Source organism: Cyprinus carpio, chromosome B21 (assembly GCF_018340385.1).
Source record: "Cyprinus carpio isolate SPL01 chromosome B21, ASM1834038v1, whole genome shotgun sequence".
NCBI classification, from domain to species: Eukaryota; Metazoa; Chordata; class Actinopteri; order Cypriniformes; family Cyprinidae; genus Cyprinus; species Cyprinus carpio.
Window position 1 is genome coordinate 2,725,283 of NC_056617.1, and position 27,289 is coordinate 2,752,571.

Genomic DNA, 27,289 nt, shown 5'->3' on the forward strand with positions numbered 1-27,289 from the left:
CTGTATACTCTCTCCACATGAGGCCAGGCATTGTCGTGGACCAGGAGGAACCCAGGACCCACTGCATCAGCGTAGGGTCTGACAATGGGTCCAAGGATTTCATCCCGATTCCTAATGGCAGTCAGGGTGCCATTGTCTAGCCTGTAGAGGTCTGTGCATCCCTCCATGGATATTGCCTCCTCAGACCATCACTGACCCACCACCAGTGTTGGGCATGTTACTTTAAAGAAGTAATTACTTCTCACAAATAGAAACTGAGTTAGTAACTGAGTTACATCATTATAAAAGTAACTAATTACCAGGGAAAGTAATTATTGTGTTACTTTTTTAAACAATGTTCAAATATGTCACATAACTTGGATGCACCCGATGTTAAATATGTTAAATGAATGAAATGGACTCGAAATAGAATAATTATAAAACATTGTACACTAATCTACATTATTTTAATGTTACTGTGGGACAATGTGAGAGACTGCTAACAAATTCTATTTATTATTAAATATTAACAACCCCAACAAAGTGACGGTGATTCGTGCACCTTCACACTGTTTACGGTACGTCAAATACAGGTACGTTGCACATTCATTTAGATTAATTGAAAAATAATATTATGAGCAATGAGCACAGGGTCCACTAGAGGAGTTCGGTCCTCAGGCCACCCTCATAAAAGCTGTTTCTGATTGTTTGGTCAGAGATATTCACACCAGTGGCCTGCTGGAGGTCATTTTATAGAGCATTCTGGCAGTGCTCATCCTGTTCCTCCTTGCACAAATGAGCAGATACCGGTCCTGCTGATGGGTTAAGGACCTTCTATGGCCCTGTCCAGCTCTCCTATAGCGTAACTGCCTGTCTCCTTGAATCTCCTACATGCTCTTGAGACTGTGCTGGGAGACACAGCAAACCTTCTGGCAATGGCACATATTGATGTGCCATCCTGGAAGAGTTGCACTGCCTATGCAACCTTTGTAGGGTCCAGGTATCGCCTCATGCTACCAGTAGTGACACTGACCCTAGCCAAATGCAAAACTAATGAAAAACAGTCAGAAAAGATGAGTAGGGAAAAATTTCAGTAGCCTCCACCTGTAAAACCATTCCTGTTTTGGGGATCATTTCATTGTTGCCCATCTACATTTACATTTAATCTTTTTGCAGATGCATTTATCCGAAGCAACTCACAACTGGAGAATACATAAAGTGATTCTTCTTAAAGAGGCAGACAGACACAGCAAGTGCTTGTAATACCAAGTTTTAGGCATTGTTCAAATATGTACAAGCAGAAAGGAAGGAGGGGATGCAGATACGTAGTAGTGAGTGGAAGTAGGCAGGTGCTGAGCCTGTGGCTGTTCTGTATGCAAGCATCAATGTCTTGAACTTGAAGCCAGTGCAAGGAGATAAAGAGAGATGTAACATGGGCTCTTTTGGGCTCGTTGCATTGGGCAAGTTGTGTCATCTTTGTTATACAAATCGAATCAGAAAAGTGACAAACTATTGACTTCTCACATTTGAACTGTATTCTGTGTTGTTTTATTGGCATTATTAGAAATGTAAATGTGCACTGAATGGAGACAAATCCGAGCTTTGTAACAGTAACGATCTGAAAAGGAAGTGATAACAGCACAGTTGGAGGGAAAACTCCAGTCATTATCATTAACATGCAAAAGGAACCACTGAACAATAATGCTTTAAAATTGCAATTTAATCTATGAAGTAAAAACAACTTATTTATACTGAAATAAACTAATTTAAGTGAAGTTCATATTTTAGTGCTTCTAGATGGCAGAATCTCTCCCCGAATTGCTTGAATATAAATGCAGTTTATATATATATATATAGCAATTCATCAAAGCAACAATGAATAGTGTTAACATTTCATGTAAATTAAAGTACATTTATTCATTAAATGAGTCGTGTAAATAGTTTTATTGCTTTTTATTTCAAATTACAAAAAAATTAAAAGGCAATATATACACAATAATTGACACCATAAAGCAATTTTAACCATAAACTACCCAGTGCCCAAACGTTCCTGATATTTAACATCTATTCATGCAGACTGAGAGATAATTACAGCACGTGTGAACATTCAGTGTGACTAATTTCAATAAGACAGTTGTTTCAATGTGTCGCTTGTAAACAGACTAAAAAAAAATAAATAAAATAAAAGTTGTGAATATATAATGGACTGATGTTGTCGGTTACAAATGTTTTGCTCATTTATACAACTTTGTAATGATTTTTCTTGTGAACCAGCAGATTTGGGTAGTGAGCGAAACTCTTCCCACATAAAGAGCACTGGTGTGGCTTTTCTCCAGTATGAACTCTCTCGTGATTTTTCAAGGACTTTAAGGAAAAGAAACTCTTTCCACAGTGTGAGCATTTGTGAGGTTTCTCTCCAGTGTGAATCTTCTGGTGCTCTATTAAATTACTTTGTGCAGTAAAGCTCTTCCCACAGTCACATATATAAGGTTTCATACCAGAATGCATATTCTGGTGGTCTTTTAATGTGTGCAGTCGTGCAAAACTCTTTCCACAAAGAGAACAAACATGAGGCTTCACACCAGCGTGAACTTTAAGGTGTGTTTTTAGGTGTGATGCCAAAACAAATGTTTTATCACACTGATCACAGCTGAATGATCTCACTCCAGCGTGAGAATCCAGATGATCTTTGAGAGCGCTTCTGTCTCTGAAACTCTTCACACACTGAGTGCATTTGAAAGGTTTTTCTCCAGTGTGAACTAGTAGGTGTCTGGTCAAGCCTTTTTTGTCAACAAAATCCTTTCCACACTGAGTGCATGTGAACAGATTCTCTCCGGTGTGAATTCTCATGTGTTTCGTAAGTTCTTGTTTGCGTGAGTAGCTCCTTCCACACTGAGTGCATGTGAACGGTCTTTCTCCAGTGTGAACTCTCATGTGTCTCTTCAAGCTTGATTTCTGACTGAAACTATTTCCACACTCGGTGCAGACAAAAGAACCATTGGCTCCAGTTTTTCTAACTCGTATTTGTGTGAAATTCTCTACAGTTTGTGAAATTACTGCATTTCCATCTTCATTTGTGAAATGATGTGGTTTTTGAAACAAATGCCGCTCATCTTCATTCAGTCCCAATGAGTCTAAATTCAGCATATTAAATCATCAAAATTAAAAACCATGCAAAACAAATATAAGGGGTGTCTCAATTAAACACACATCTAGTTTTAGAATTCAGTATTTTATGTCAGTTTTCAACATCAGTCATGAAAGAGAGTGAAGGAAAACACAACCTGTTTGTTCCTCTGTATCTTCATCTCTCATTCTGCAGGGTTCTTCCTCAAACTCCATCTTTCCAATAGTATGTCAGTAGTTTCTCCTGGAGTAACTCCTCCTGCTTCTTCTTCTTCAGCTGTGGGAAGATGGGAATATTCCCCAGCATTTAAACTCTCATGAACGACTGGAGCGCTTCACAGAATGAGTCAATGGAGTTCATTTAGCAGATGCTCAGACACTCACAATCACTCTAAATCATCCAGCTTTAAGTGTTTCACTCAAATAATCATTAACTATTCATGATTTAAGTATCCAATCCTGCTCCTAAAGGGCCACTGTCCTGATCAGTTTAATATTAACCCAAATTAAACACACCTGAACCACTTAGGCCTAATAAAGGTCTTCAGGATTACTAGATACTTACTTACGACACAAACAACTAATCAATATGTAGCCATAGATTAAGATTTAATATGAGTCAGATTATTTCAGTAACTGCTACAAATGATTGTTTTTGATTCACTAAAATACTATTGAATGAATGAGACACTGCTCAAAGCGCTGTTAAAAACACATTGCTACAAAAGAGACTACAAAATCTTGTAGTGATCATAAATATTAGTTCCAGGATAACAGGTATTTTACTGAGTTGCCATAAACACAGACCACATATTTGAATCAGATTTTAAACCATTTTTTCTTCAAAATATTTAAATAAAAAAAGAAACCAACTGTATTTTTTTTAAATTATTCTTACTAGGTGAATAGCAATGTTGAATTGTTAAACATTTTGATTTCACACAAACTAAAGTACATTAAATGAGTCATACAATTAGTTTTATTCTTTATTTCTCATAGTTTCAAAATGTGCAATTAAAAACAAAACCCCATTCAATCATAAAATATGACGACTAATTAAAACTCTTTCCACAAAAAGTGCAAAAGTGAGGCTTCACACCAGTATGAAGTTGAAGGTGTGTTCTTAAACTTGATGGAAAAACAAATGATTTATCACTGTTACACCCCAGTTAGTTAATCATGGTTCATCTAGGAATATTATTAGACATAACATACTCATTTTTAAGTGTGTGAATATCAAGATGGGAAGGAACTGCACAAGGGAAGAAAACGGCCACCAGAAATCAGTAAATTTACTCACAATGTTTTAATGTTCTTTTAAAGTGCTTGAAAGAGGATGAAGTAATAAAGTATATATTTACAATATTTACAATCCATGAGTGACAAACGGGAGCAGTTCAGAGGAGAGGAAGGAGCTAGAGAGATGCTTAAATAAAAACACTAATCAAAAACAAAAACTCCCACTAACTAAGGTTAACCAAACTAAACTATCTATCAACAGAAAATGTAGAAACATACATCTTCAGAGTACAAGACGCCATGGCTAACCTTACTCTTACTAATCAAACAAAAACATACAAAATAAGCACCTCTCGCTCTAACCTGGTGTGTCTAATACAGAACAAATAAACATTCCTTAAAGGTCTGATGATCATATTTGATACTCATATTTTAACACAACTTTATAATTTGCTAAGAGACCAGACTGCACAGCAATCAATTCAAATGGGTCTATAAGAAATGATATAGACTCTCAACTTGTCCAGTCAAAGTCCACAACAGATGGAAGAAGATCAACAACTTCACAAAACAAAAGCTGGTATCTGAACACAGCAATAGAAATCAGATTTCACATAATCACAGCAGATTGTGAGCTGACTCTTCAACGAAATGCTGCCATCTATAGTCAAATCTCTGGTACTGCCAATGTTTACTTCGTAAATACACAAACAGAATTATTCTGATACATTATTCTGACACAGACTCTGCTTTAAAAGATGGAGAATCGAAGATAAAAAGATCTTTAAGTTAATTTAATCACTGAGCATTTAAAGTTAGTTAATCTCTTAGCTGCTTTGCCACAGACACTGCATGTTCATTTCATTCAGGTTTCATAACCAGTTTCATCTTCTCTCAAATTGTAAACCAATTTGAATTGAAAAACATCTGCAGTTCTAGTTTTATTAGCATTGTTTTTCAAACAGTAGAGCATGATGCATGTGATTAAGAGTATCCTCTTGATTTCATGTAAACAAGTAACTTTTAAGTCATATATGATTTGTTCATTTTTATTTATCTCAATTTAAAAATGTACAGGCTATTTCTTTAAATGCAAATAATAATAATAATAATAATAATAATAATAATAATAATAATAATAATAATATTCTATGTGCATTATTTGACATGCTTTCAATGCATAATTGCTAGTGTACATAATCAATGAAAACAAATGTACTCCTCAAAGAAAAAATAAACATCTCTTCATTTTAAAGCAACACACTAGTTTCAACCACTAATAATATGGCCTTGCCTAAATGTCCTTTGTCAAATAATCATACTTCAGACTGACTATCAACTAATCAAAATGACTTTTTTTATTTATGTCTTATATTTTCAAATTTTGATTAAATTATTTAAACTAATTCCAACTTTTGCTTAATCTGAATATTGAATTATTTACTTCACAGTGATGGATCTGAATGTGACTTAGACAACTTCGGGCAATGCTTTATCTTATTTTTAATTAGAGTAAACGAGCAGGTGAAATCCTTCCCACATGAAGAGCACTGATACGGCTTTTCTCCAGTGTGAATTCTCTCATGGGTTTTCAGGGTTGATGAATCAGTGAAACTCTTTCCACAGTGTGAGCACTTGTACGGTTTCTCTCCAGTGTGAATCCTCTGGTGTTTTTTTATGTCACTAGATGTAAGAAAGGCCTTTCCACAGTCAAAGCACACATGAGGTCTCACACCAGTGTGAATAATCTGATGAACTTGTAAACTGTACGGTTGTGTGAAGCTCTTTCCACAAAAAGTGCAAAAGTGGCGCTTCACACCAGCATGAAGTTTAAGATGTTCTTTTAAGTATGATAAAACCATTTATCACACTGATCACAGCTGAATGATCTCACTCCAGAGTGAGAGAGCTGATGTTTTTTCAGGACACTTTTAGATTTAAAACTGCTGAGTGCACACTGAGTGCATGTGAACGGTCTTTCTCCAGTGTGAATTCTCATGTGCACATCAAGTTCTTGTTTGACAAAGAAACTCTTTCCACACTGAGTGCATGTAAAAGGCCTCTCTCCAGTGTGAAATCTCACGTGTCTCTTAAGATTTGATGTACGGCTGAAAGTCCTCCCACACTGTGTGCATGTGAAAGATCCTTTGGCTTCAGTTTTTCCAGCTTGTTTTTGTGTGAAATTCTGTTCAGTCTGTGAAATAACTGCATTTCCATCTTCATTTTTAAAATGTTGATGTATTTTAAACTGATGATGCTTGTCTTCTTTCAGTTCCATGGATTCTAAAATCAACAAAAGCCTATTAATTTCCCATACAAATGTCATATATTTCCCATATTATATTATATATATATATATATATATATATATACACACACAGTACAGGTCAAAAGTTTGGAAACATTACTATTTTTAATGTTTTTGAAAGAAGTCTCTTCTGCTCATCAAGCCTGCATTTATCTGATCAGAAAATACAGAAAAAAACAGTAATATTGTGAATAGTTTTCTATTTGAATACAACTTAATTTATTCCTGTGATGCTAAGCTGAATTTTCCGCATCATTACTCCAGCCTTCAGTGTCACATGTAACATCCAGTCTATCACATGATCATTTAGAAATCATTCTAATATTCTAATTTATTATGAGTGTTGGAAACAGTTCTGCTGTCTGATATATTTGTGAATAAAAGGTTTCAAAAAGAACTGCATTTATTCAAAATAAAAAATAAAATTTAATCCGCATTCTTTCTAATAATATATTTTCTTCACTATCACTTTTTATCAATGTAACCACATCCTTGCTGAATAAAAAAGTATTGATTTTATTTAAAAAAAAAGAAAGAAAAAAAATTATCCAGTGTCTGTTATTACAAATGATCATTTAAAAACATAGCTTCTTTTTTTTTTACTTTTTATTCATCAAAGTATTCTAAAAAAGATGTTCTGAAAAAATATTATGCAGTGTTGATAATGAATCATCATATTAGAATGTTCTGATCTGTGATAATGATCCTAAAATCATTTGATGAAATAACGTAAATGATAATTTAAAGTATAATAAATTTAAAAACAATTATTTTAAATTCATCTTAAAGTTCCTCATCAGTAATAAATATAGAGAATGAAGGTAAACATCAACCTGTTTGTTCCTCTGTATCCTCATCTTTCATTCTGCATGGTTTTTCACCACAAAAGCTGAATAAAACAGTATAAAATGCACATTAAAGTAATTCATAAACACTCTCTCCACTACAATATTATAACATACTCATTGATTTTCACAAAATACTTGTTACAGCAAACAGCAGACAAATATATAAACACCTTTTTGCCTTCTCGGGGGTGCCTTTCCGTGAACGAGTTCTGAGGAAGAGTGGCTCTCTGCACCAAACACTGAAGATAAACAACATTCAGCCAAAAAAAGCACAGCGGCTAACACTGTGCTGGACGCAGGGAAGAAGACCAAAACCGCTTTTTGAATGGATGTCAATAAAGGAGAAGTTTCACTACGCTGAATAAACAGCTTTTGTTAGGAAACAGCTTATCTATGAATAATGGATAGAGTAAACTTTGTTGCCATTAAACCCCAATAGGCTCGTCTGAGATGAACCCAAGCTGCGCACAACTGATCACAGATAGGTGCACGCCGCGCAGGGTTGCCAGGTCTTCACTACAAAACCCCATCCCAAATTGCTATCCCTATCGCGTTTCTTCTTCTTCTAGGGTTTATTGGCGTTTGGCAAACAACTTATTGGTGCATTACCGTCACCACCTGGTATGGAGTGTGGACCCGTATGTCTAGTATACTATCATGTTAAAAAAAAATAGTTCATCTTTTTAGCTGCATGTTCATTTCTATCAGCTTTCATCTTCTCTCATATTGTAAACAAATTTGAACTGAAAAGCATCTGGTTTAGTTTTGGCTTTATTAGCACTGTATTTCAAACAGTAGAGCATAATGCATGTGATTAAACATGTATTGCATGTGGTTCTTCTGTAAGAGTAACCCCTTGAATTCATGTAAAAAAAAAAAAAAAAAAAATGTAGCCTAAATTAAGTCACATACATTTTATTCCTTTTTATTTCTCTTAGTCTAAAAGTGTACAGACGATTTCTTTAAATGCAAAAAATAAAAAAAAAATTAAAAAATGATTATGTTTAATATGTGATTCAACATGCTTTCAATGCATAATTTCTATTTGTGCTAGTGTGCAGAATTAATGAAAAGAAAAGAAACAACAACAAAAACATCTCAAAAACTAATACTATGGCCATGCCAAAATGTTCTTTGTCAAATAATCAAACTTCACTACTAATTTTAACAAATTACCCTCTTAGATTAAATCACAAATTCCATCTTTTTGATAGTATTTTTTATATTTGGAATATATTTCACTGTATTAGTGTAGAAATGTAGCAAATTGCTGTATTATGATGTTTACCAGTTTTAAAAAAAATAGTACACGTGCAAATTTATCTGTAATATTTTAGTCGTTATTGTGTCTGAGAGAGAAAAGAATTTATGTAATTTCAAAGAAGTAGCCATTGAATGGCCACAATGCATGTAACATACATGCATGTATAAATTGTGCTGAATTGCCAGACACACTGAACAGATTCACTTTTCCTGAGCAATCTGATCTTCTCTCAGTGTGTATTAAAAGTCTACATATTATGAGAAGAATCACTTTAGAAATATAAATCGAAAAACATCTGGTGCCATTATTAGGTAAAAGAAAGCCCTTAAAATTACTTATATATATATTAATCAGTTTTTCAAATTTGGATTAAATTATTTGAGCTAATTCCAATTTTTGTGCCATCTGAATATTGAATTATTTACTTGAAAGTGATAGATCTGAATGTGACTGTAGGCAATGCTTTATCTTATGTTTTATTAGACTAGAAGTTTGGGTGAAGTCCCTCCCACATGAAGAGCCTTTTCTCCAGAATGAATTCTCTCATGGTTTTTCAAGGTTGATGAATCAGTGAAACACTTTCCACAGTGTGAGCACTTGTATGGTTTCTCTCCAGTGTGAATCCTCTGGTGTTTTTTTATGTCACTAGACCTAATAAAGGTCTTTCCGCAGTCAAAGCACACATAAGGTCTCAAACCAGTATGAATACTCAGATGAACTTGTAATGTGATCCCATATGCAAATGTGAGGCTTCACAGCAGCATGAGCTTTAAGATGTTCTCTTAACCCTCTAGGGTCTTCGGTCACTTCTGACCGAAAAGTTTTACAAAAAATAAAATTAAAAAAAAATCACTTTATTCTGGATGTGACAGCACCTAAGCGGCCAGGAGACCCCTCAGGGTGACCTAGCTGGACATCCATGAAATTCCCTGCAGTGCTGTGCCAGGCCTGATGATCAAGGAGGCTCCCGCAGAAACCTGTGATCTCAGCCGCCTAATACCAGAACATGAAGCCGGATGGCTGGTGTTGACGAGTGTTTAGTAAACACTGTAACTGAGCACTGCAAAGGAAACTCACAGAGTTTATTAGTAGACACATAACCACCAGCAATTTACACATAAGTATATACAGAAAGGGTTATTTTTATACTCCCACCCTCCTGCGCTGGAGCCCCGCTCAATGGGCGCCTCCTTTAGTCTGGACCATCAGTAAGCTGGTTGCTATGAACATAGAACCAGCCAAAAACATTATAGGTCCAGCATAGGAGACTGTAATGCGAGAGGTTTCCACCTAACCTCGATCAGGTGGAGAGCTGGTGGTTACAGGGGAATTAGAAAAGGGAGGATAAAAGCAGAAGTTAAAAATCCCTAAAGGGAGCGAGTAGATACCTCGGTATCGCTCTGATTCAGATGAGAAAGCTGCCTCATCTGGATCACATCCCTTAGGTTCTGCTTACCCCCTTGTGACCCACGATTCCTCTCACCCCTGCCCGCAGATGGGGGAGGAGCGCGAGTCGCGACACTAGCCTTCTGTGCCAGTCTTTGATCCTCAGATCGAGACAGGCCAGCACCCCTATGTTGTTCGGGCTCAGACCTGGACCTTCGTGGAATGAAGGATCTGAAAGCAGCGGAGTGCGCCTTCGTCTCCCCGAACTTCTCGATCACCGTCTCAACGGAAATACCGAAAAGTTCAGAAGGCGAAACCTGAGCATCGAGAAGAAAGCCTTTTCTTTCTTCCCGATGTCTGCCAGGTTCATCCACAGATGTCTCTCCGCAGTGCAATGGCAGAGGCGGCCTGCTTGGTAGCCCGGAGAGAGATCTGTGGTGCAGCGCAGCTCAGCTACCTGATCAGGAAAAAGGCCTTCGCCTCTATCCAGGTCTCTTAGCAGATCAGTCTGATATGCTTGAAGCACCACCATCGTGTGTAATAAAGCCACAGCCTGACCTGCTGCTGTGTATGCCTTGCCATTTAAGCGAGATGTATTTCTTGAAGGGGCTTAGATGGCAAGGAGGGAGATTAAGAGAGGATGTCTCCCCCGCAGAAAGAAAGCTCCTTCTACAGGGGGCATCCTCTCATAGCCGTTTTCGCGCATCGCCTCGATGCTGGCAAAACTCTTATGGGTGCCATCCCAAAGAGGTTCAAAATCACTCTCACAGACTTTTTCCTGGACTGCGCCCAGCTGGTGGAATGACCTCCCGGTCTCAATTCGAACAGCTGAGTCTTTACTCATTTTCAAAAAACATCTAAAGACTCATCTTTTTCACCTGCACTTAACCAACTAATACTAGTACTTACCTTTTCTTTTTCTTGTCTATCATATTCATAAAAAAAAACCTGGCTACGTGTTCTGTACTAGACTAACTGAGACTTGTCATAGCACTTGTATACCGTTGTTGTTCTCTTGTTGATCTGATTGTTTCTACTGTTCTCATTTGTAAGTCGCTTTGGATAAAAGCGTCTGCTGAATGATTAAATGTAAATTTAAATGTAAAGTGTTCACGTGCACACTGACCACCATGTGGTTTTCAGAAAGTACACAGAGCTAAGCGTGTGTACCTAAAGGTTCGTAAGCATCACAGAGGCACTGTACCGCACGGGAGAGGCAAGCTCAAATTTTTACAAACCTCTGGTGAGGGGAGCATCACCTGAGGCAGCATATACAATCTGTCGGCTCCCGCAGAAACCTGTGATCTCAGCCGCCTAATTACGCCTAAGCTTCATTGGAATAATAATTCAAAAACACGTACAGACACTTCATATTTAATTGCATTTTTATTGTTTTAATTGCATGTGATGCATTATACTGTCAATAAAACATTTGCAAGGGGTTTGTAAAATCATTTTATGCCTCTACTGGTACAGATCCCAATCTCAATATTTAGGTCACCTCTTCAAAACAGTTATCCTAACCAATTTAGTACAGCAATTAATTTCACATTCAAAATGCACTAAAACACGCCATACATATATTTTCTTATTTTCTTCATAACACTAGCAAAGATTGTTGTCCTCCAACACAATCTCCTCTTAGTCACTCATCAAACAATGATCTAAAAACAACAGAGAGCATTAAACAATGTTTTCTTTTGTGAAACGTCTTTACAAAATAAGAGCTACTCTCAGTCTGTAATTTAATGCAGTAGTTAGTTCATTTTTACATTACAGTAGCCTACACAATTAAGTTACATCTTATTGTTTAGATTTGGTATATAAACGAACAGAATGAATGTAGAAATGTAGCAAATATCTGTATTATTATGCTAGGTTCTGAACTAAAGTTTGACAGTTTTGAAAATATTATGTAAACATGCAAATAGTTCTGTAATATTTTGGTGGTCATTGTGTCTGAGAGAGAACAGAATTCGTGTAATTTCAAAAATTGTGCCAAAGCAATGCTAATGACCCTCCATTTAGTCACATAGACACAACAACAATTTCATTTTTCACTTCATTTTTACCACACTGTTTGTCAAAATATAAGGTATTACCAGCATACAATGTGTGTTCTGAAATCTCGTACTTTAACTTTAAGCTGTAAGCCAAGTATATTACTGCTGAATAGCACAAAACACATTCACTTTTCCTGAGTAATTTAATCTTTTCTCAGTGTGTATTTGTGTATCTCCATATTATGAGAAGAACCACCACTTTAAATACAAACAGAAAAATATCTGGTGCTGTTTTTAGGTAGAAGAATGAGCTTTTATTAATAGCTAATAAGCAATGTTGAATACAATACTTAACTTCACATAAACTTAAGGAAAAATTATCCATTGATCACTTAGATGCCTTTGTGCAATGTTTTTCCATATGACGCTGTAGATTACATGATTTGGTGAATCTCTTCCCGCATGAAGAGCACTGGTACGGCCTTTCTCCAGTATGAACTTGCTCATGATTTTTCAAGTATGGTAAGCGAGTGAAACTCTTTCCACAGAGTGAGCACTTGTAAGGTCTCTCTCCAGTATGAATCGTCTCGTGTGTTTTTAAGGTGCTCAATGTAGCAAAGGTCTTTCCACAGTCAAGGCACATATAAGGTTTCACACCAGTATGAATACTTTCATGTGCTTTTAAAGCATGTGGTTGTGAAAAACTCTTTCCACAAAAAGAGCAAACATGAGGTTTCACAGCGGCGTGAACTTTAATGTGTCTTCTTAAGCTTGATGCCACAACAAATGTTTTATCACACTGATCACAGCTGAATGATCTCACTCCAGCGTGAGAGAGGAGATGATTTTTGAGGAAGTGTTTGCACCTGAAACTCTTCCCACACTGAGTACATGCAAACGGTTTTTCTCCAGTGTGATATCTCATGTGATCATTTAGGTGACCTTTAACAATAAAACTGTTTCCACACTGAGTGCATGTATAAGGCCTCTCTCCAGTGTGAGATCTCATGTGTATTTTGAGTTTTGATTTGTGTACAAAAGTCTTTCCACATAGAGTGCATGTGAACTTTTTTTCTCCAGTGTGAGATTTCATGTGCACAGTAAGGTTTCCTTTCTTAATGAAATTCTTTCCACACTCGGTGCAGGTGAAAGATCCTTTGACTTTGACTTTCTGTGTGAAATTCTGTTCAGTCTTTGAAATGATAGCGTTTCCATTTTTATTTGTGACATAAGGTTTTTGAAACTGAAGTTGCTTGTCCTTACTCACATTCTCTGAGTCTAAAGTCAAAACATTAAATGATCAACAAGTGTGAAACAAAATAAAACACAATTGAGCAAAAATATACTTCACTGCTGAGTCCACTAGTATAGATGTTGTTATATGTGGCCCTGGACCACAAAACCTGTCATAAGGGTCAATTTTTAAGAATAAATAAGCTTTCCATTGATGTATGGTTTGTTAGGATCGGACAATATTTGGCAGAGATAAAACTATTTGAAAATCTGGAATCTGAGGGTGCAAAAAATCTAAATATTGAGAAAATCACCTTTAAAGTTGTCCAAATGAAGCTCTTAGCAATGCATATTACTAATAAAAAATAAAGTTTCGATATATTAATGGTAGGACATTTACAAAATATCTTCATGGAACATGATCTTTACTTTATATCCTAATGATTTTTGGCATTAAAGAAAAATCGATCATTTTGACCCATACAGTGTATTATTGGCTATTTCTACAATATAAATAATAAAACACCAACCTGTTTGTTCCTCTGTATCTTCATCTCTCATTCTGCAGGGTTCTTCCTCAAACTCCATCTTTCCCAATAGTATGTGGACCCATACTCAGAATTAGTTTCTCCTGGAGTAATTCCTCCTGCTTCTTCTTCTTCAGGGCTGTGGGAATTGAGGGAATATTCCCCAGCATTTAAACTCTCATGAACGACTGTGGAGTGCTTCACTGAACGAGTCAATGGAGATCATTTCACACACAATCACTCTGAACTAAAGCTTCTTTCAATTATTTAAGTTCCCACAGCAGTGCAGAATATTGCTGAAAGATAAACGCTGCAAGAATATTGAATAGGACTGATTGCTACAATTAGACATCCATTAAACGTGTGAATGTGTGAAAAGTAAAGACAAAGGAATAGTTTGCAAATTGCAGATATGAGCATTTAAACTAAAAACTACAGTTTTCTGGAACTTCTGTGTGAGACTATATGGATTAAAAGGTTAAACACACAATTAGAAAAATTGTGTTTTAAAATAAACACATAATTCACAACCGATGATCAAAATTTAAATTTTTCAAAACGCTTAACATTTTTTCCAAATGCTTGTGTACAATAAACATGGACCAAAATGACACAACTTAACATTAAAGTATTATTATTTCAAAATGCAGCTCACACATTACATCTGAATTGAGTGACTATATAATTTCATTACAATGATCTAACTATCAGTTAATCCAACTGCTCAAAATGCTATGTAACTGTTGCATTACTCTTTATGCATAGATTATATGGAAAATGATGAACAAAATTACACATTTAGATTATGAAGGTGAAGCAACCCAGGACTAAGTATGTTCAGGTATAATCAATTTCAAGATGCCATGGGAGAAAAAAAAATCCCCCCAAAATTCTATATCATTGTTATCAGTATGTTTTTCCTACAGTAAATGTCTTTTTAGGGGCTGATAGAGAAGTAGACATTAAGTAAAAACTTTTTATTTATATCGAAAAAAATTAACTTAAAAGTTAGTTCATATTTTAACCTCTAGATGTCAGAATCTCCTCCTGAATTGCTTGATGAACATAAACGCAGTTTTTATATATATATATATATATATATATATACACACACATACATATACAGATTAGTAATAAAGCAATGAATACGATGTACATTTATTTATTAAATGAGTTGTGTAAATACTTTTGTTGCATTTTATTTTAAATTATACAAAAATTACAATTAAGTAGATAAGATAAATGATATCATCATAATATAGCAAATTAAACCATAAACTACCCAATGCTCAATTGTGACTGATTTTTAGCATATGTTCATACAGATTGTGAGAGATAATAACAGCACATGAGCATTCATAGTGTGACTGATTAAATGTAAGAGTCTTTTCAATATGCATCACTTCAAAAAAAAAAAAAAAAAAAAAAAAGAAAAAAGAAAAAAAAAAGTTACATGTGAATATATAATGGACTGATGTTGCCAGTTACACAAATGCTTTTCTCACTTATACAAATTTGGGCAATGCTTTTTCTTGTGAACCAGCAGATTATTCATTATATTGCTTAGCACAACTCACAATCTTCACAAGTTGCTGTGTATACAAACAACCAGTCAATATAAATGTTAGTATTGCTAGATTAGGATTTAATATCAGAGTCTGATTATTTCAGTAGTCTAACTGCTATGACTGATTGTTTTTGATTCACTAAAATGAGTCATAAGAGTCGTTCATGAATCAGACACTGCTCAAGCTATAGCACATGAATTAATATTCAAATTTAGATTTCTCCAGCAAATAATAAAATTAATGTAGGCTACTTACAGTCTGATAAACAGCAGATATCGGACCCTTTCCCAAATCGCACCCCCAAAACCCTCGTGCCTCTGAGTCCACACTTTCGTGACGTAATGCCGCTTTGACTGCCGGGTGGACGTCTGCTGCGAAGCTCGCTTCAGCGCGGCCTCGGCAAAAATGCGCGTAGCAACCGCAAGGGTGCGGTAAAAGAGCATCGGGGGCGCTGGAAGCAATGTTTATGAAAAGGGGGCGCCGAGGTGTTTTGGGGATGTTTGGTCAAGGCGAGTTTACAGCAAAGCTGTATGAGCTGAGACTTGCAAAAGAAAATGATCTGCAATGTTCTAACTACAGCGGATGCATCAAAGCGAACTTTCCGTATCTGTGTATTTTGTAGCGCGTGGAGTGCGTCAGAAATAGAACGCGGCATCCGTTTAAAATAATAGACACGTTAAGCACGTTATTATTATTATTATTATTATTTTGCTCATTGGAAAACTAATGATGATGATACTTCAAATCAAATAAAGAAGTGTTAAGTCTGCACACTGAAAATTACTGCTCCAGAAGAATTTATTCAAGCAACGTTTCGACCCCTCAGGTCTTCATCAAGCACAATATCAATGTAAAGTGAAGTCAACTTTAAATAGACACAGGTGATCACCTTAATAAGGCACACCCAAGAAATCATGTGACAAATACAAGTCTTGTGACACATACAAGTCATGTATATTATGTGACAAATACAACTCATGTAACAAATACAAGCTACAATTTTATTTATTTATTTATTTATTTTTTGAATCACTATAAAAATGGCTTAATATCAAAATCCTCATTCAAGGTGACAAAGTATTTAAGGTATAAATCCAAAAACATTCCCTCTGTAATAATTTTTTTTTTTTTTACCTTTTCTATACCAATATACTGCAAAACGCTGACGTTATGGCCTGCTTGTCTAAAATGAGACGCTACAGGACTGCGCATATCTCCAGTTCGAATGTTACTGCGACGTTCACTAATACGAGTGCGTAATTGTCTGAATGTTTTACCCACGTATGCAAGACCACAAGAACAACGAATTAGATAAATCACATGAGTGGAAGCGCAGGTAATGGAACCCCGTATCGGAATATCACGACCAGTGCGTGGATGATTAAACGATTTACATTTGTGTGTAAAAGCACACTGGGCGCACTTACCACATCTATAATTACCTGGAGGAAGAGTTAGAATACCTTGTTTAATACGTGAAGGTTATTCAGATTTAACAAGCAAGTCACGAAGACTGTTTTGACGTTTAAAGACTAATTTCGGACCATTTTTGAAGACACCTGATAATTTAGGATCACTTGAAATAATATGCCAATGTTTATTTTTCGACATTTTCGATCCATTTTATACGATAACCACGATTCAAGAATCTTTTAGTTAAATCATTGGCTTGATGAGTGTAAGAAATCCGTACTACAAACTCTGCGCACACGCTTAAATTGGCTGATAGGTAAACTCTTAACTAAAGGTATAGGATGGAAACTATCGCCTCTTAAAATAGTATTACGATCCGTTAGTTTTCGGTACAGATCAGTGTGGAAAACTAATGCTCACTGGATCACATTCCTTAGTGAACTTCACATGCTCAGTCCTTGAGATAAGATAATTAAAAAACGTCAACATCTCTGCAGGTGTGGCCTTAGTAATTATAAGAATGTCATCAATATACCGTTTGTAAAGCAAACTCTTAGGGGAAAAAAGAATTTGGCTCATTTAAAATAGTCATTTTCAAAAACTCCCATATATATCAAGCAAGCATAATTAGGTGCCATTTTACTACCCATTGCAGTAGTTAACTTATAAATAAAAATCCTCCTGAAAACGAAAAAAGTTGTTAGTTAAGACAACTTGCTAAATCTAATAAACCTGCTGTACTAGATTTTACATCCCTAGATCTTTGTGTTAAAAATTGTTCTAAAGCCAGTAAACCTTCAGTGTGAGGGATGTTGGTATATAAACTCTGAACATCAAAAGTAGCAAGAAGCACATCATCAACAGCAAAGTCAACACCATATAATGATTCAATAAAATCCATTGAATCTCTTACATAAGATGACAACATGGGTACAAATGGTTTGATATAAAAATCCACATAAGAAGAAATGTTCTCGCTGAGACTACCAATACCGCTCACAATAGCATGACCTTTCAAAGGGGTAGCTAGTCCTTTGTGAACCTTAGCCAAAGTGTATATAATAGGTGTAATTGGAAAATCTACTTTAAGAAATGCATATTCATTTTTACTAAACTCACCGTTTTCAAAGTGTGACAGTAACTTAGAATCAATGCACGCTTTTAATTTGTTAGTAGGATCAGCAGGTAAGAATTTATAAAAAGCATTATTATTCAACTGTCTGCGAATTTCTTTTTCATAATCTGAAGCTTGTTGAAGTACAATCGCTCCACCCTTATCTGCAGGGCACTATCACCGTATTGTCTTTACTAATAAGTTTCGATAAGTTATTGTAGACTTTATATTGCCTTTTATTCTTAAGTACATTTTTTACATCAAATTCCACAAGTCTACAGTAAGTATCTAAAGATGAATTTCTATTCTTAGATGGAATAAAGGTAGATTTTCTTTTGAAAGGGAGACGAGTAATGGGCTGTTCAAGAGTAACAGGGTCTCTGGGTCTCAGGGTTCTGAAAAATTTGTGAAAGTCAATCATAGTGTCAAAATCATTAGCCTCAGCAGTAGGAACAAAGGAAAGTCCCTTGCCTCAGAGCAGTCATACAAGAACTTGAAAGTGTCTTATCTGAGAAGTTCATTAGCGTGTCCCCTGGTTGCTCCTTGTCATCCGTGGAGGTTTGGGTGTGCCTAATTAAGGTGATCACCTGTGTCTATTTAAAGTTGACTTCACTTTACAATGATATTGTGCCTGATGAAGACCTGAGGGTCGAAACGTTGCTTGAATAAATTCTTCTGGAGCAGTAATTTTCAGTGTGCAGACTTCACACTTCTTTATTTGTCTATATCATTCAGTTGTCCTGCACCTGCGTTTTTGTATTTTTAATACTTCAAATCAAATGTCATTAATGTCAAGTGGCATTCAGTGACATTTAAAAAAATATATTTGGCCTAATGTATGCTGTTTAACAGTATCTGGTCGGGTAAATACAGGCTTTTAAAATATATTATAAATAAAATATAATATACACCACCATTCAAAAGGGGGTCAGTGAGTTTTTTTTAATGGTTTTGAAACAAATCTCTTCTGCTCAGTAAGGCTGCATTTATTTAATCAAATATAAAGTGAAAAAATTAAATCTACAATGTGAAGGAACTGCTTTCTACATGAATAGATTTTAAAATGCATTTTCCTGCATGCTAAAGCGCAGGGTCAGCGTCAGACAAGAGTGTGTAAGAAACCTCAACATCTCCAAACCTGTTGCTCTGAAAATCACCAACATGCTCAAACTCTGAAAATGAATGTTCGTACTCTTACTGTCAAATAATTAACTGTGATTTTATTTTATGGGGTCGGTAAGAGACCTGGATAATGGGTGTGGGGGGTGCTGGCCCACAATAACAGTCCGGGTTTTTTTTCTCCAAAAATGACCACGATTACAAATGTGTTTTTTTTTTTTTTTTTTTTTTTTTTTTTTTTTTAACAGTTCAATAAACTAGAAGTTAATTTAGAGACATATATTGCATGTGTTTGCACTATTCCGACAACATAAATAATACCAAACAAAGCCACAGCCACTGATCTATGGAGAGATCAGTGGTCACAGGGCTATCTCTGAGGAACATGACGGTGTTTCGTTCCTGAATGAATCAAACATTTAAATGATTCGGTTCAATCGCAATGACTCACTTATTAACAGTGACTTGCTGCCGCCTACTGGCGGTTTTTATTTCACATTTAAAGTATCTTTTTATTATTTAAATAATTTCAAATATATGTTTTCAATGTTTTATGTTTAATATATCAAAACATTATTTATGCATTTGTAAAAAAAAAAAAAAAGGCCTTTGTAAAGGTAATAAAAATATGCAGATTTGAGTATGTAAAAGCTGATAGAACACTGATGAAAATATTGCTTCAGAATAAATTGTTACTGCAAATATGAAGATTGTACAGTATCTTCAAGATTGTATTGTACAGTATTGTATCTTCTGCCATAAAGATGAAGATTGATATTTTGTTAAAGAATAAGCACTTTGTTTAAAAAAATAAAAAAATAAACCATTTATGTTCTATTATATGTGTTTTAAGTACTTTTTGTATGTTGTGTGTGTGTGTGTGCGTGTGCATATATATATATATATACAAAATAACAAAATACTCTTTTAGAAGGGCCTCATCTTTTAATTTTGCCTGGGCCCCCCACTTCATCTTGGTTCGCCTTCATCTTGGTTATGACATATTATAAACATATAAGTTAAGATCTTAAATGATCATAAACAATAGTTGGTCTTTTACCAGGATAACAGGTATTTCACTGACGAGTTGCCATAAACACAGACCACACATATTTAATTCAGGTTTCATAACTACTTCAGTTTTTTCCCTTCATGTTATTTAAATAATAAAAAAAGAAAACACATCTGTAGTTTTTTTTAATCATTTTTATTTGTTTAAAATGATTCTTTTTAAAAGGGGCATCCACAAACATTTAAATAAATGTACATTTCACCTGTATCACTAATAATCTCAGTTAGATTGTGACTATATTGTATTGCAAAATCAATGTTATATGTCAATGTAGAATGTCGATGTTGACATTTAATCAAAACTAGTTTGCACTTATAGTATAACCTATAGTTTTATATACTAGTGTTCAGGATGCAAAAATGGTGTCAAATGTTACCAGACTGTATAGAGACTATAGTCCCAAGCATCAAATGAGTGTTGTGTTCAGCTGCTGTACATAACTTTTATTTTGTAAAAGTTTTTTAGTCTTTGTCTCAAAAATGTTGTTGTTATAATCAGAAATGAGGTGTAGATTTCCAGCACTGTTAAACTATCAGTTCTTCAATTCTCACAGGAGTATGTATATATATATATATATATATATATATATATATATATATATATATATATAACAGCATTTATGATCTATTCCAGAACAATCAGTTACTGCTGTATTCAAAAACATGAAGGCACTTCTCTTTTCTTAAATTGTGCCTCCTTACAATTTCCATAAATGTACTCACAGGCCAGGGCAATAAAACGACAGATTTAAAGAAGTTTTGTGATCTATGTTATGAAGTCAGGAAGCTGATATGGTTGACAATAAAATGGTGCCATCAAGTGTCAAATTTTATGGTACTGGGTTTTTTTTTTTTTTTAACAAAGAATTTTACCGAAAATGAGACACAATCTGCTTCCAAACAAGAAAACAATTAAATAATTGTTCACTAAAATAATTGTGCAGTAAGAATTATTTTACCTTATTATTGACCAGAAGTCAAGTTACAAGTTTAAAACTATCTTCTTAAGCATGGATTCATCTCTTTACAACTAGATAACAGCTGTATTCCCTGCTGCATTGCCACAGATGTTTCATTATGTTTTAATTTTCTCTTTAAATTGAAAAACATCTAGTGCAGTTTTTTATAGTCATTTAACAAAACTATCTGATCAAGTGTCATCAAAAGTAAATGTGTTCATTTAATAAGACACTTAAGTTTTCTTCCTTTTTATTTCTCATAGAAATCAGTACACACAACATTATAAATAATAAATGGCATTACTATTAATAAACCTATTTAACCATAACAACCCCAAGCCAAAACTGAACTGATTTCAACGATTTCACCCTCAATGCAAGAGGTTCTAACACCAGCTCATGAACATTAACAGAGATGTAATGGATTGATCTCGCCATTGTTTCACAAATGCTTTGGCTCACTGAGACAACGCTTTTTCTTATGAATCAGTAGATTAGAGGAGCGGGCGAAACTCTGCCCACACGAAGAGCACTGGTACGGCTTTTCTCCAGTGTGAATTCTCTCATGATCTTTCAAGGTTGGTGAATGAGAGAAACTCTTTCCACACTGTGAGCACTTGTACGGTTTCTCTCCAGTGTGAGTCCTCTGGTGTGTTTTTAAGTTGCCTGACGAACTAAAGGTCTTCCCACAGTCGAAGCACAAATACGGTCTCACTCCAGTATGGATACTCTGGTGATACTGTAAGCTTTTCACTACTGAAAACCTCTTTCCGCAAAAACTGCAAATGTAAGGCTTCACCCCAGTGTGAGTTTTAAGATGTTCTTTTAAGTTTGTTTCAAAAACAAATGTTTTATCACACTGATCGCAGCTGAATGATCTCACTCCAGCGTGAGAGCGCACATGATTCCTCAGAATGCTTTTGGATGTGAAACCCTTTCCACACTGAGTGCATGCGAATGGTTTTTCTCCAGTGTGAACTCGCAGGTGCCGATTCAATCCTCCTTTCAGAACGAAACTCTTTCCACACTGGGTGCACGCGAACGGTTTTTCTCCACCATGAAATTTCATGTGTCTCATTAGGTTTGATTTATCATTGAAACTTCTTCCACACTGGGTGCAAGCGAAAGAACCTTTTTCAGCAGTTTTGCGAGGTCTTTTTAATGTGAAGTTCATTTCAATCTCGTTTCCATCTTCATTTGTGAAATGATGAGTTTTGTTAAACTGATGTTGTTTGTCTTCAATCACTTCCATTGAGTCTACAAATTAGAAACATTAACAAATCAAGTTAAACCTTAATTTAGCACAAATCTAGGCTACTGCGGTCTACTAGTATTCATATATTTTACGTCAGTTTTAATCTTGACACCAACCTGTTTGTTCCTCTGTATCTTCATCTCTCATTCTGCAGGGTTCTTCCTCAAACTCCATCTTTCCAATAGTATGTCAGTAGTTTCTCCTGCTTCTTCTTCTTCAGCTGTGGGAAGATGGGAATATTCCCCAGCATTTAAACGCTCATGAACGACTGTGGAGCAGATGCTCACACTTAATCATACAGCTTTAAATGGGCAGAGAAAGGTGGAAGAACTAAGGTCTCGCGTTTTTAGAACGTTCGTGTCATGCGCGAGACAACACAGACGCCGCCAGACGCGAGTGAAAACAATAAACGAACCTGTTCGAAGCTTCGAATCAATTGAACCAATTGCTTCGCAAATTGATTCACTGTTTCAAAGCGCTCAAAACGCCACAGGCTGGTGACTCCTGCTGGTCAAAACTGTGTAAATGCAACAAAACTCATGCAAAACCGTAGACTGTGACCTAAACAAGCAAAAGTAATCAAACGAAAGCATGAGCACATTTGGGTGAAAACGCATTTTGCAGTGCTGAGCATTGTAAGCAATTGATTTCTTGAACGCAATGGCCATCAGGCGTTTGTGAATCCAAAACACCGGAATTTTTCTCCAGCGCTGCAATCAAGCTTTTAGAAGCAACTTTACATATGAAACACGTGCATATATTTCTGTTTTCTGGGGGTATTCAATAGGGTTTGGTGAAAAACAAAACTGAAGTAAATGTAAGTATTTATTATGAAATAAGATTTTCTTATAGTTGACGCCATGATAGATTATTCTGGGTAGATTAAGCTTCAAATAGGCTGTATGCAGTTGTATTTACCTTCTGGACTCCTTCAACTGTTGCATGTCACTGTTATCTTCAGATTTAGGTTTCTCCCAGTAAAAACAAAGCGAATGTCCCCAGTCTGATACGCACAGCAGCACACTTTCACGAACCTCAAGTAACTCAACAACATGATTGCACTGTTGCAATTAAAACAAATTGCGCCATCTAGAGTCAACTTCATTGAGAAACTCATGTAATTATTCTGAGGATCTAAACCATTTTTTTCAAAGATAGCTTGTCAAAGGTGTAAAGTATTACCATATCAAGTAAAAGCGTAGATGATCTTAAATGTTATTTCATCTTTTTAACACTAGACTAGTATTTCACTGCTGAATTGGACACAGAACATATGCATTTTATTCAACCTTCATAACGTCATCTTTTTTAATTGTTTAAACATAAATTTAAAATTGCGGGGCTGATTTTTTAAGCAATGTTAAATACTATGTTAAAACATTTTGTGTCAACTTTATGTCATTAAATGAGTCGTGTATTTTTGTTCCTTTTTATTTCTCATTGTTTCAAAGCATGCAATCAGAATACATTTAAGAGGCATATACACAATAAAAGACATCGCAAATAAACCCCATCCATCCCCATAGCCAAACTTGACTGATTTAATATCTTTTCATCTTTCAAGAGTTGTTAACCAAATGTGATGCGATGAATCTGAAATCGGAAACATTTTTCACTCAGCCAACTTTGGGCAACGCTTTTTTTTAATATGAACGTGCAGATTTGGGTAGTGAGCAAAACTCTTCCCACATGAAGGGCACTTGTATGGCTTTTCCCCAGTATGAACTTTTTCATGAGCTTGCAGGGATGATAAATGAGCAAAACACTTTTCACAGTGTGAGCACATGTATGGTTTCTCTCCAGTGTGAATCCTCTGGTGTGTTTTTAATGCACACGATGTCGTGTAGCTCTTTCCACAGTCCAAGCACGCATGAGGTTTCACACCAGTATGAATACGCTCATGCTCTTTTAACTTTTGCAGATGTGCAAAAGTCTTTTCACAAAAAGAACAAAAGTGAGGCTTCACGCCAGCATGAACTTTAAGATGTCTTTTTAAGTTTGTTGCCACAGCAAATGTTTTATCACACTGATCACAACGGAACGACTTCACTCCGGTGTGAGAGAGCAGATGATCTTTAAGAAAGCTTCTGGATACGAAACTCTTTCCACACTGAGTGCATGTGAACGGTTTCTCTCCAGAGTGAGTCATCATGTGCGATTTCAAGATTTGTGTGTCGATGAAGCTCTTTCCACACTGAGTGCATGTATAAGGCCTCTCTCCGGTGTGAATCCTCATGTGTCTGTTAAGGTCTGGTTTATGTATGTAACTCTGTCCACACTGAGTGCATGTGAACGGTCTTTCTCCAGTGTGAACTCTCATGTGTACATCCAGCTTTCCTTTATCTGTGAAAACCTTTCCACACTGAGTGCATGTGAACAGTCTTTCTCCAGTGTGAATTCTCATGTGTCTGTTAAGGTCTGGTTTACGTGAGTAACCCTTTCCACAATCAGAGCAGGTGAAAGGTTTTTTGACTCCAGTTTTTCTAGCTTGTTTTCGACTGACATCCTTTCCTTCTTCATCTGTGAAAAGATTAGACATGGATGCCATTTGTCGTCTTTATTTGTTTCCATCAAGTCTAAAACCAACAAACTAAATTCACAATATTCATTTTAGGAAGGACAAATGTGAAGCAAAAAAGCTTAATTTAGTAAAAATGTATCTAGAATCTAGTTTTAGAAGTATATCAGTTTTCATCTCAATGCTCCTCATCATCAGTCATTAAAGAGAGTGAAGGAAAACACAACCTGTTTGTTCCTCTGTATCTTCATCTCTCATTCTGCAGGGTTCTTCCTCAAACTCCATCTTTCCAATAGTATGTCAGTAGTTTCTCCTGGAGTAATTCCTCCTGCTTCTTCTTCTTCAGCTGTGGGAAGATGGGAATATTCCCCAGTATTTAAACTCTCATGAACGACTGTGGAGCGCTTCACTGAACGAATCAATGGAGCTCATTTAGCAGATGCTCAAACACTCACAATCACTCTCAATCATCCAGCTTTAAGTGTTTCACTCAAATAGTCATTTAAATGAACCAAAACTGAGGGCTGATTGCTGTAATCAGACATCAGTAAGATGTGTCAATGTGCGAAAATTAGAGACAATTAGAACAAATCTGAATCTGTAACCACTATGGCTGATTGTTTTTGATTTGTTTCTGACTTTTAAGAGTTTTTTTTTTCAGGAATTGGACAGTGGTCAAGCTCAATACACAAACAACAGATAGTCAGATATGAATACATCCCAACAAATAAAATGAATGCATGCACAGCTGGCAAACATTAGATTTAGAGTCATTTCATGAACCACGATAGACAAAAAGTTCCCGTGGCTGAAATGATAAAAGGCACTTGGAGTACCTCATGCAAAATCTCACACTTCTCCCCCACCGGGGGCCAGCTGCATAAACATAGCCACTATGCTAAGACTGTGGCTTACGTACTAGTTTGACCAACTAGCAGTTAGCCAAGAGGTAATTAGCTTTACTTTAACAATTCAAATTGGGCCAATCTACCGTTTTGTAATTGACTTTAAAAAGCCATACATTTTTAAGACTAAGCAATTTATGCAACCGGCCCCAGCAAGTTTTAGTGAAGCTTCACTAAGAATATCTATGATTTATCTTGTGAATCTGTTGTTTTTTCCCCTTTATGTTTGACATAATGTTTGCTAAAATGTTCTCAATATCATAGCAGTCACTATAACGTGAGAAAGACTGAAAGAATTTTAAGAAATTTGGACCAGATGTGACCCTTGACCGTCACGGATCCTGACCAACAAATTTGTTTTTAAACTAATTTGAAGATTTCTTTGTTCTAGTTTGGATATGTAAGCAAAGTGTCATTGCTCAGTTGTGACTGTGTAACACAGTGTATGTGAGTCTCTGAGCTCTGGATTATAAATGAGACGTTAAATTGGATGTTAAATTGTTAAGCCATAAAACAAACTCTTGTTTAAACTTCAGTTGAAGATATACGGATCACCATGAAGGATTACCAGCTGGATTTAAACTAAATTAATCTGCCATCTGGACTGGAATCATGCTACGTTCTTATTTAATGCACAGTTTTAGGTATTCCACTGTAGTATCAAAAAGTCCTTGCTATAAAAATATTTTGTAAAGAGATATTTAAAATATAGGAATATTTAAAATATATTAGATACAATGAATATTAGATATTTAAAACACATTATGAATGTCATTTAATGTTTTTTTTTTTGCAATGGCTAATTCTTTTCAGTGTTGAAACCCTATGATTACTTGTAAACTGAAGTAATTTTATTTTCTCATGACTTTTCTCTACACATGATGCAGGTGGCTGTAGATACAATAAATACAATTACTTTTAATAATTACAATAATAGCCTAGCATTCAGACTAAGAAATTAATTTGTTCAGCGTATGGATGGAGAAAAGCATTTTTGCTTAAATTTCCAATGTTAAACAAACAAGCTCAGTTATTAAGTAGCCTATTTCACTCAAACAGAAACAATTTCATCTTTACACGTTGTCTTGTGAATAACTAATCGGAAAACATTGGTTACTTCTTAATCGGACGCGAGGGAAGTAACTGATTAGGATTCATTGAGACTCAGATTATTTCAGTAACAGTAACTGTTTTTGATTCACTAAAATGAACCGACTCTTAAGACTCATTCTTTCGGGAATCGTACTGTACACATACATAAGCGATCAGACTTACATTTCTCCCGATATATGATAAAAATAAATGTAGGATACTCACAGTCTGAAAGACAGCAGTTTTAAAGGAGTTAGGAACCAAGATGGATTCAAAAAGAGAGGCTGCTCACTGCAGAGCCAACCTAACCCTGACCACAACCCTATCACTAAACATAACTCCACCCATTAGGTCCAGTTTCA

The 27,289-nt window shown here is 35.6% G+C and overlaps 3 protein-coding genes and 1 pseudogene across 9 annotated transcripts; all 4 read right to left on the minus strand.

Annotated features, from left to right (window-relative positions):
• Window positions 1-1,992: 1,992 nt before the first annotated feature.
• Window positions 1,993-27,277, minus strand: LOC109053112 (gastrula zinc finger protein XlCGF8.2DB-like). 6 transcript variants are annotated; one of them, XM_042747563.1, is made up of 3 exons: window positions 27,153-27,277; window positions 3,264-3,382; window positions 1,993-3,113 (listed from the first exon to the last, which is right to left on the minus strand). In XM_042747563.1, exons 2-3 carry the CDS (start codon window positions 3,319-3,321, stop codon window positions 2,218-2,220), a joined length of 954 nt encoding a protein of 317 aa, XP_042603497.1. In that variant the 5' UTR covers window positions 3,322-3,382; window positions 27,153-27,277; the 3' UTR covers window positions 1,993-2,217. The 6 variants fall into 6 exon arrangements, with proteins under 6 accessions (XP_042603497.1, XP_042603496.1, XP_042603495.1 ...); XM_042747562.1 differs by lacking the exon at window positions 27,153-27,277 and adding an exon at window positions 23,331-23,458; XM_042747561.1 differs by lacking the exon at window positions 27,153-27,277 and adding an exon at window positions 22,684-22,774 and having other exon boundaries at window positions 3,264-3,433.
• Window positions 3,902-8,602, minus strand: LOC109053104 (annotated as a pseudogene).
• Window positions 12,451-23,469, minus strand: LOC109096187 (gastrula zinc finger protein XlCGF7.1-like). Of its 2 annotated transcripts, none has more exons than XM_042747568.1 (3): window positions 23,331-23,469; window positions 22,529-22,632; window positions 12,451-13,431 (listed from the first exon to the last, which is right to left on the minus strand). In XM_042747568.1, exons 2-3 carry the CDS (start codon window positions 22,584-22,586, stop codon window positions 12,542-12,544), a joined length of 948 nt encoding a protein of 315 aa, XP_042603502.1. In that variant the 5' UTR covers window positions 22,587-22,632; window positions 23,331-23,469; the 3' UTR covers window positions 12,451-12,541. The 2 variants fall into 2 exon arrangements, with proteins under 2 accessions (XP_042603502.1, XP_042603503.1); XM_042747569.1 differs by lacking the exon at window positions 12,451-13,431 and adding an exon at window positions 21,391-22,414.
• Window positions 23,830-27,286, minus strand: LOC122134341 (gastrula zinc finger protein XlCGF7.1-like). Its single transcript, XM_042747560.1, has 3 exons — window positions 27,153-27,286; window positions 25,158-25,276; window positions 23,830-24,932 (listed from the first exon to the last, which is right to left on the minus strand). The coding sequence occupies exons 2-3, from the start codon at window positions 25,213-25,215 to the stop codon at window positions 24,025-24,027; spliced, it is 966 nt and encodes a 321-aa protein (XP_042603494.1). The 5' UTR covers window positions 25,216-25,276; window positions 27,153-27,286; the 3' UTR covers window positions 23,830-24,024.
• Between the last annotated feature and the right edge of the window lie 3 nt (window positions 27,287-27,289).

What these genes read in the sequence shown, in the direction of transcription:
- LOC109053112 (XM_042747563.1), bottom strand. Translation starts at nt 3,321, where the DNA reads ATGGAGTTTGAGGAAGAACCCTGCAGAATGAGAGATGAAGATACAGAG. An exon ending in AGATACAGAGGAACAAACAG is followed by an intron (nt 3,114 to 3,263) that starts GTTGTGTTTTCC and finishes TGCTGAATTTAG; the next exon opens with ACTCATTGGGACTGAATGAA.
- LOC109096187 (XM_042747568.1), bottom strand. Translation starts at nt 22,586, where the DNA reads ATGGAGTTTGAGGAAGAACCCTGCAGAATGAGAGATGAAGATACAGAG. An exon ending in AGATACAGAGGAACAAACAG is followed by an intron (nt 13,432 to 22,528) that starts GTTGGTGTCAAG and finishes TTTTGACTTTAG; the next exon opens with ACTCAGAGAATGTGAGTAAG.
- LOC122134341 (XM_042747560.1), bottom strand. Translation starts at nt 25,215, where the DNA reads ATGGAGTTTGAGGAAGAACCCTGCAGAATGAGAGATGAAGATACAGAG. An exon ending in AGATACAGAGGAACAAACAG is followed by an intron (nt 24,933 to 25,157) that starts GTTGTGTTTTCC and finishes ATCTTTTCACAG; the next exon opens with ATGAAGAAGGAAAGGATGTC.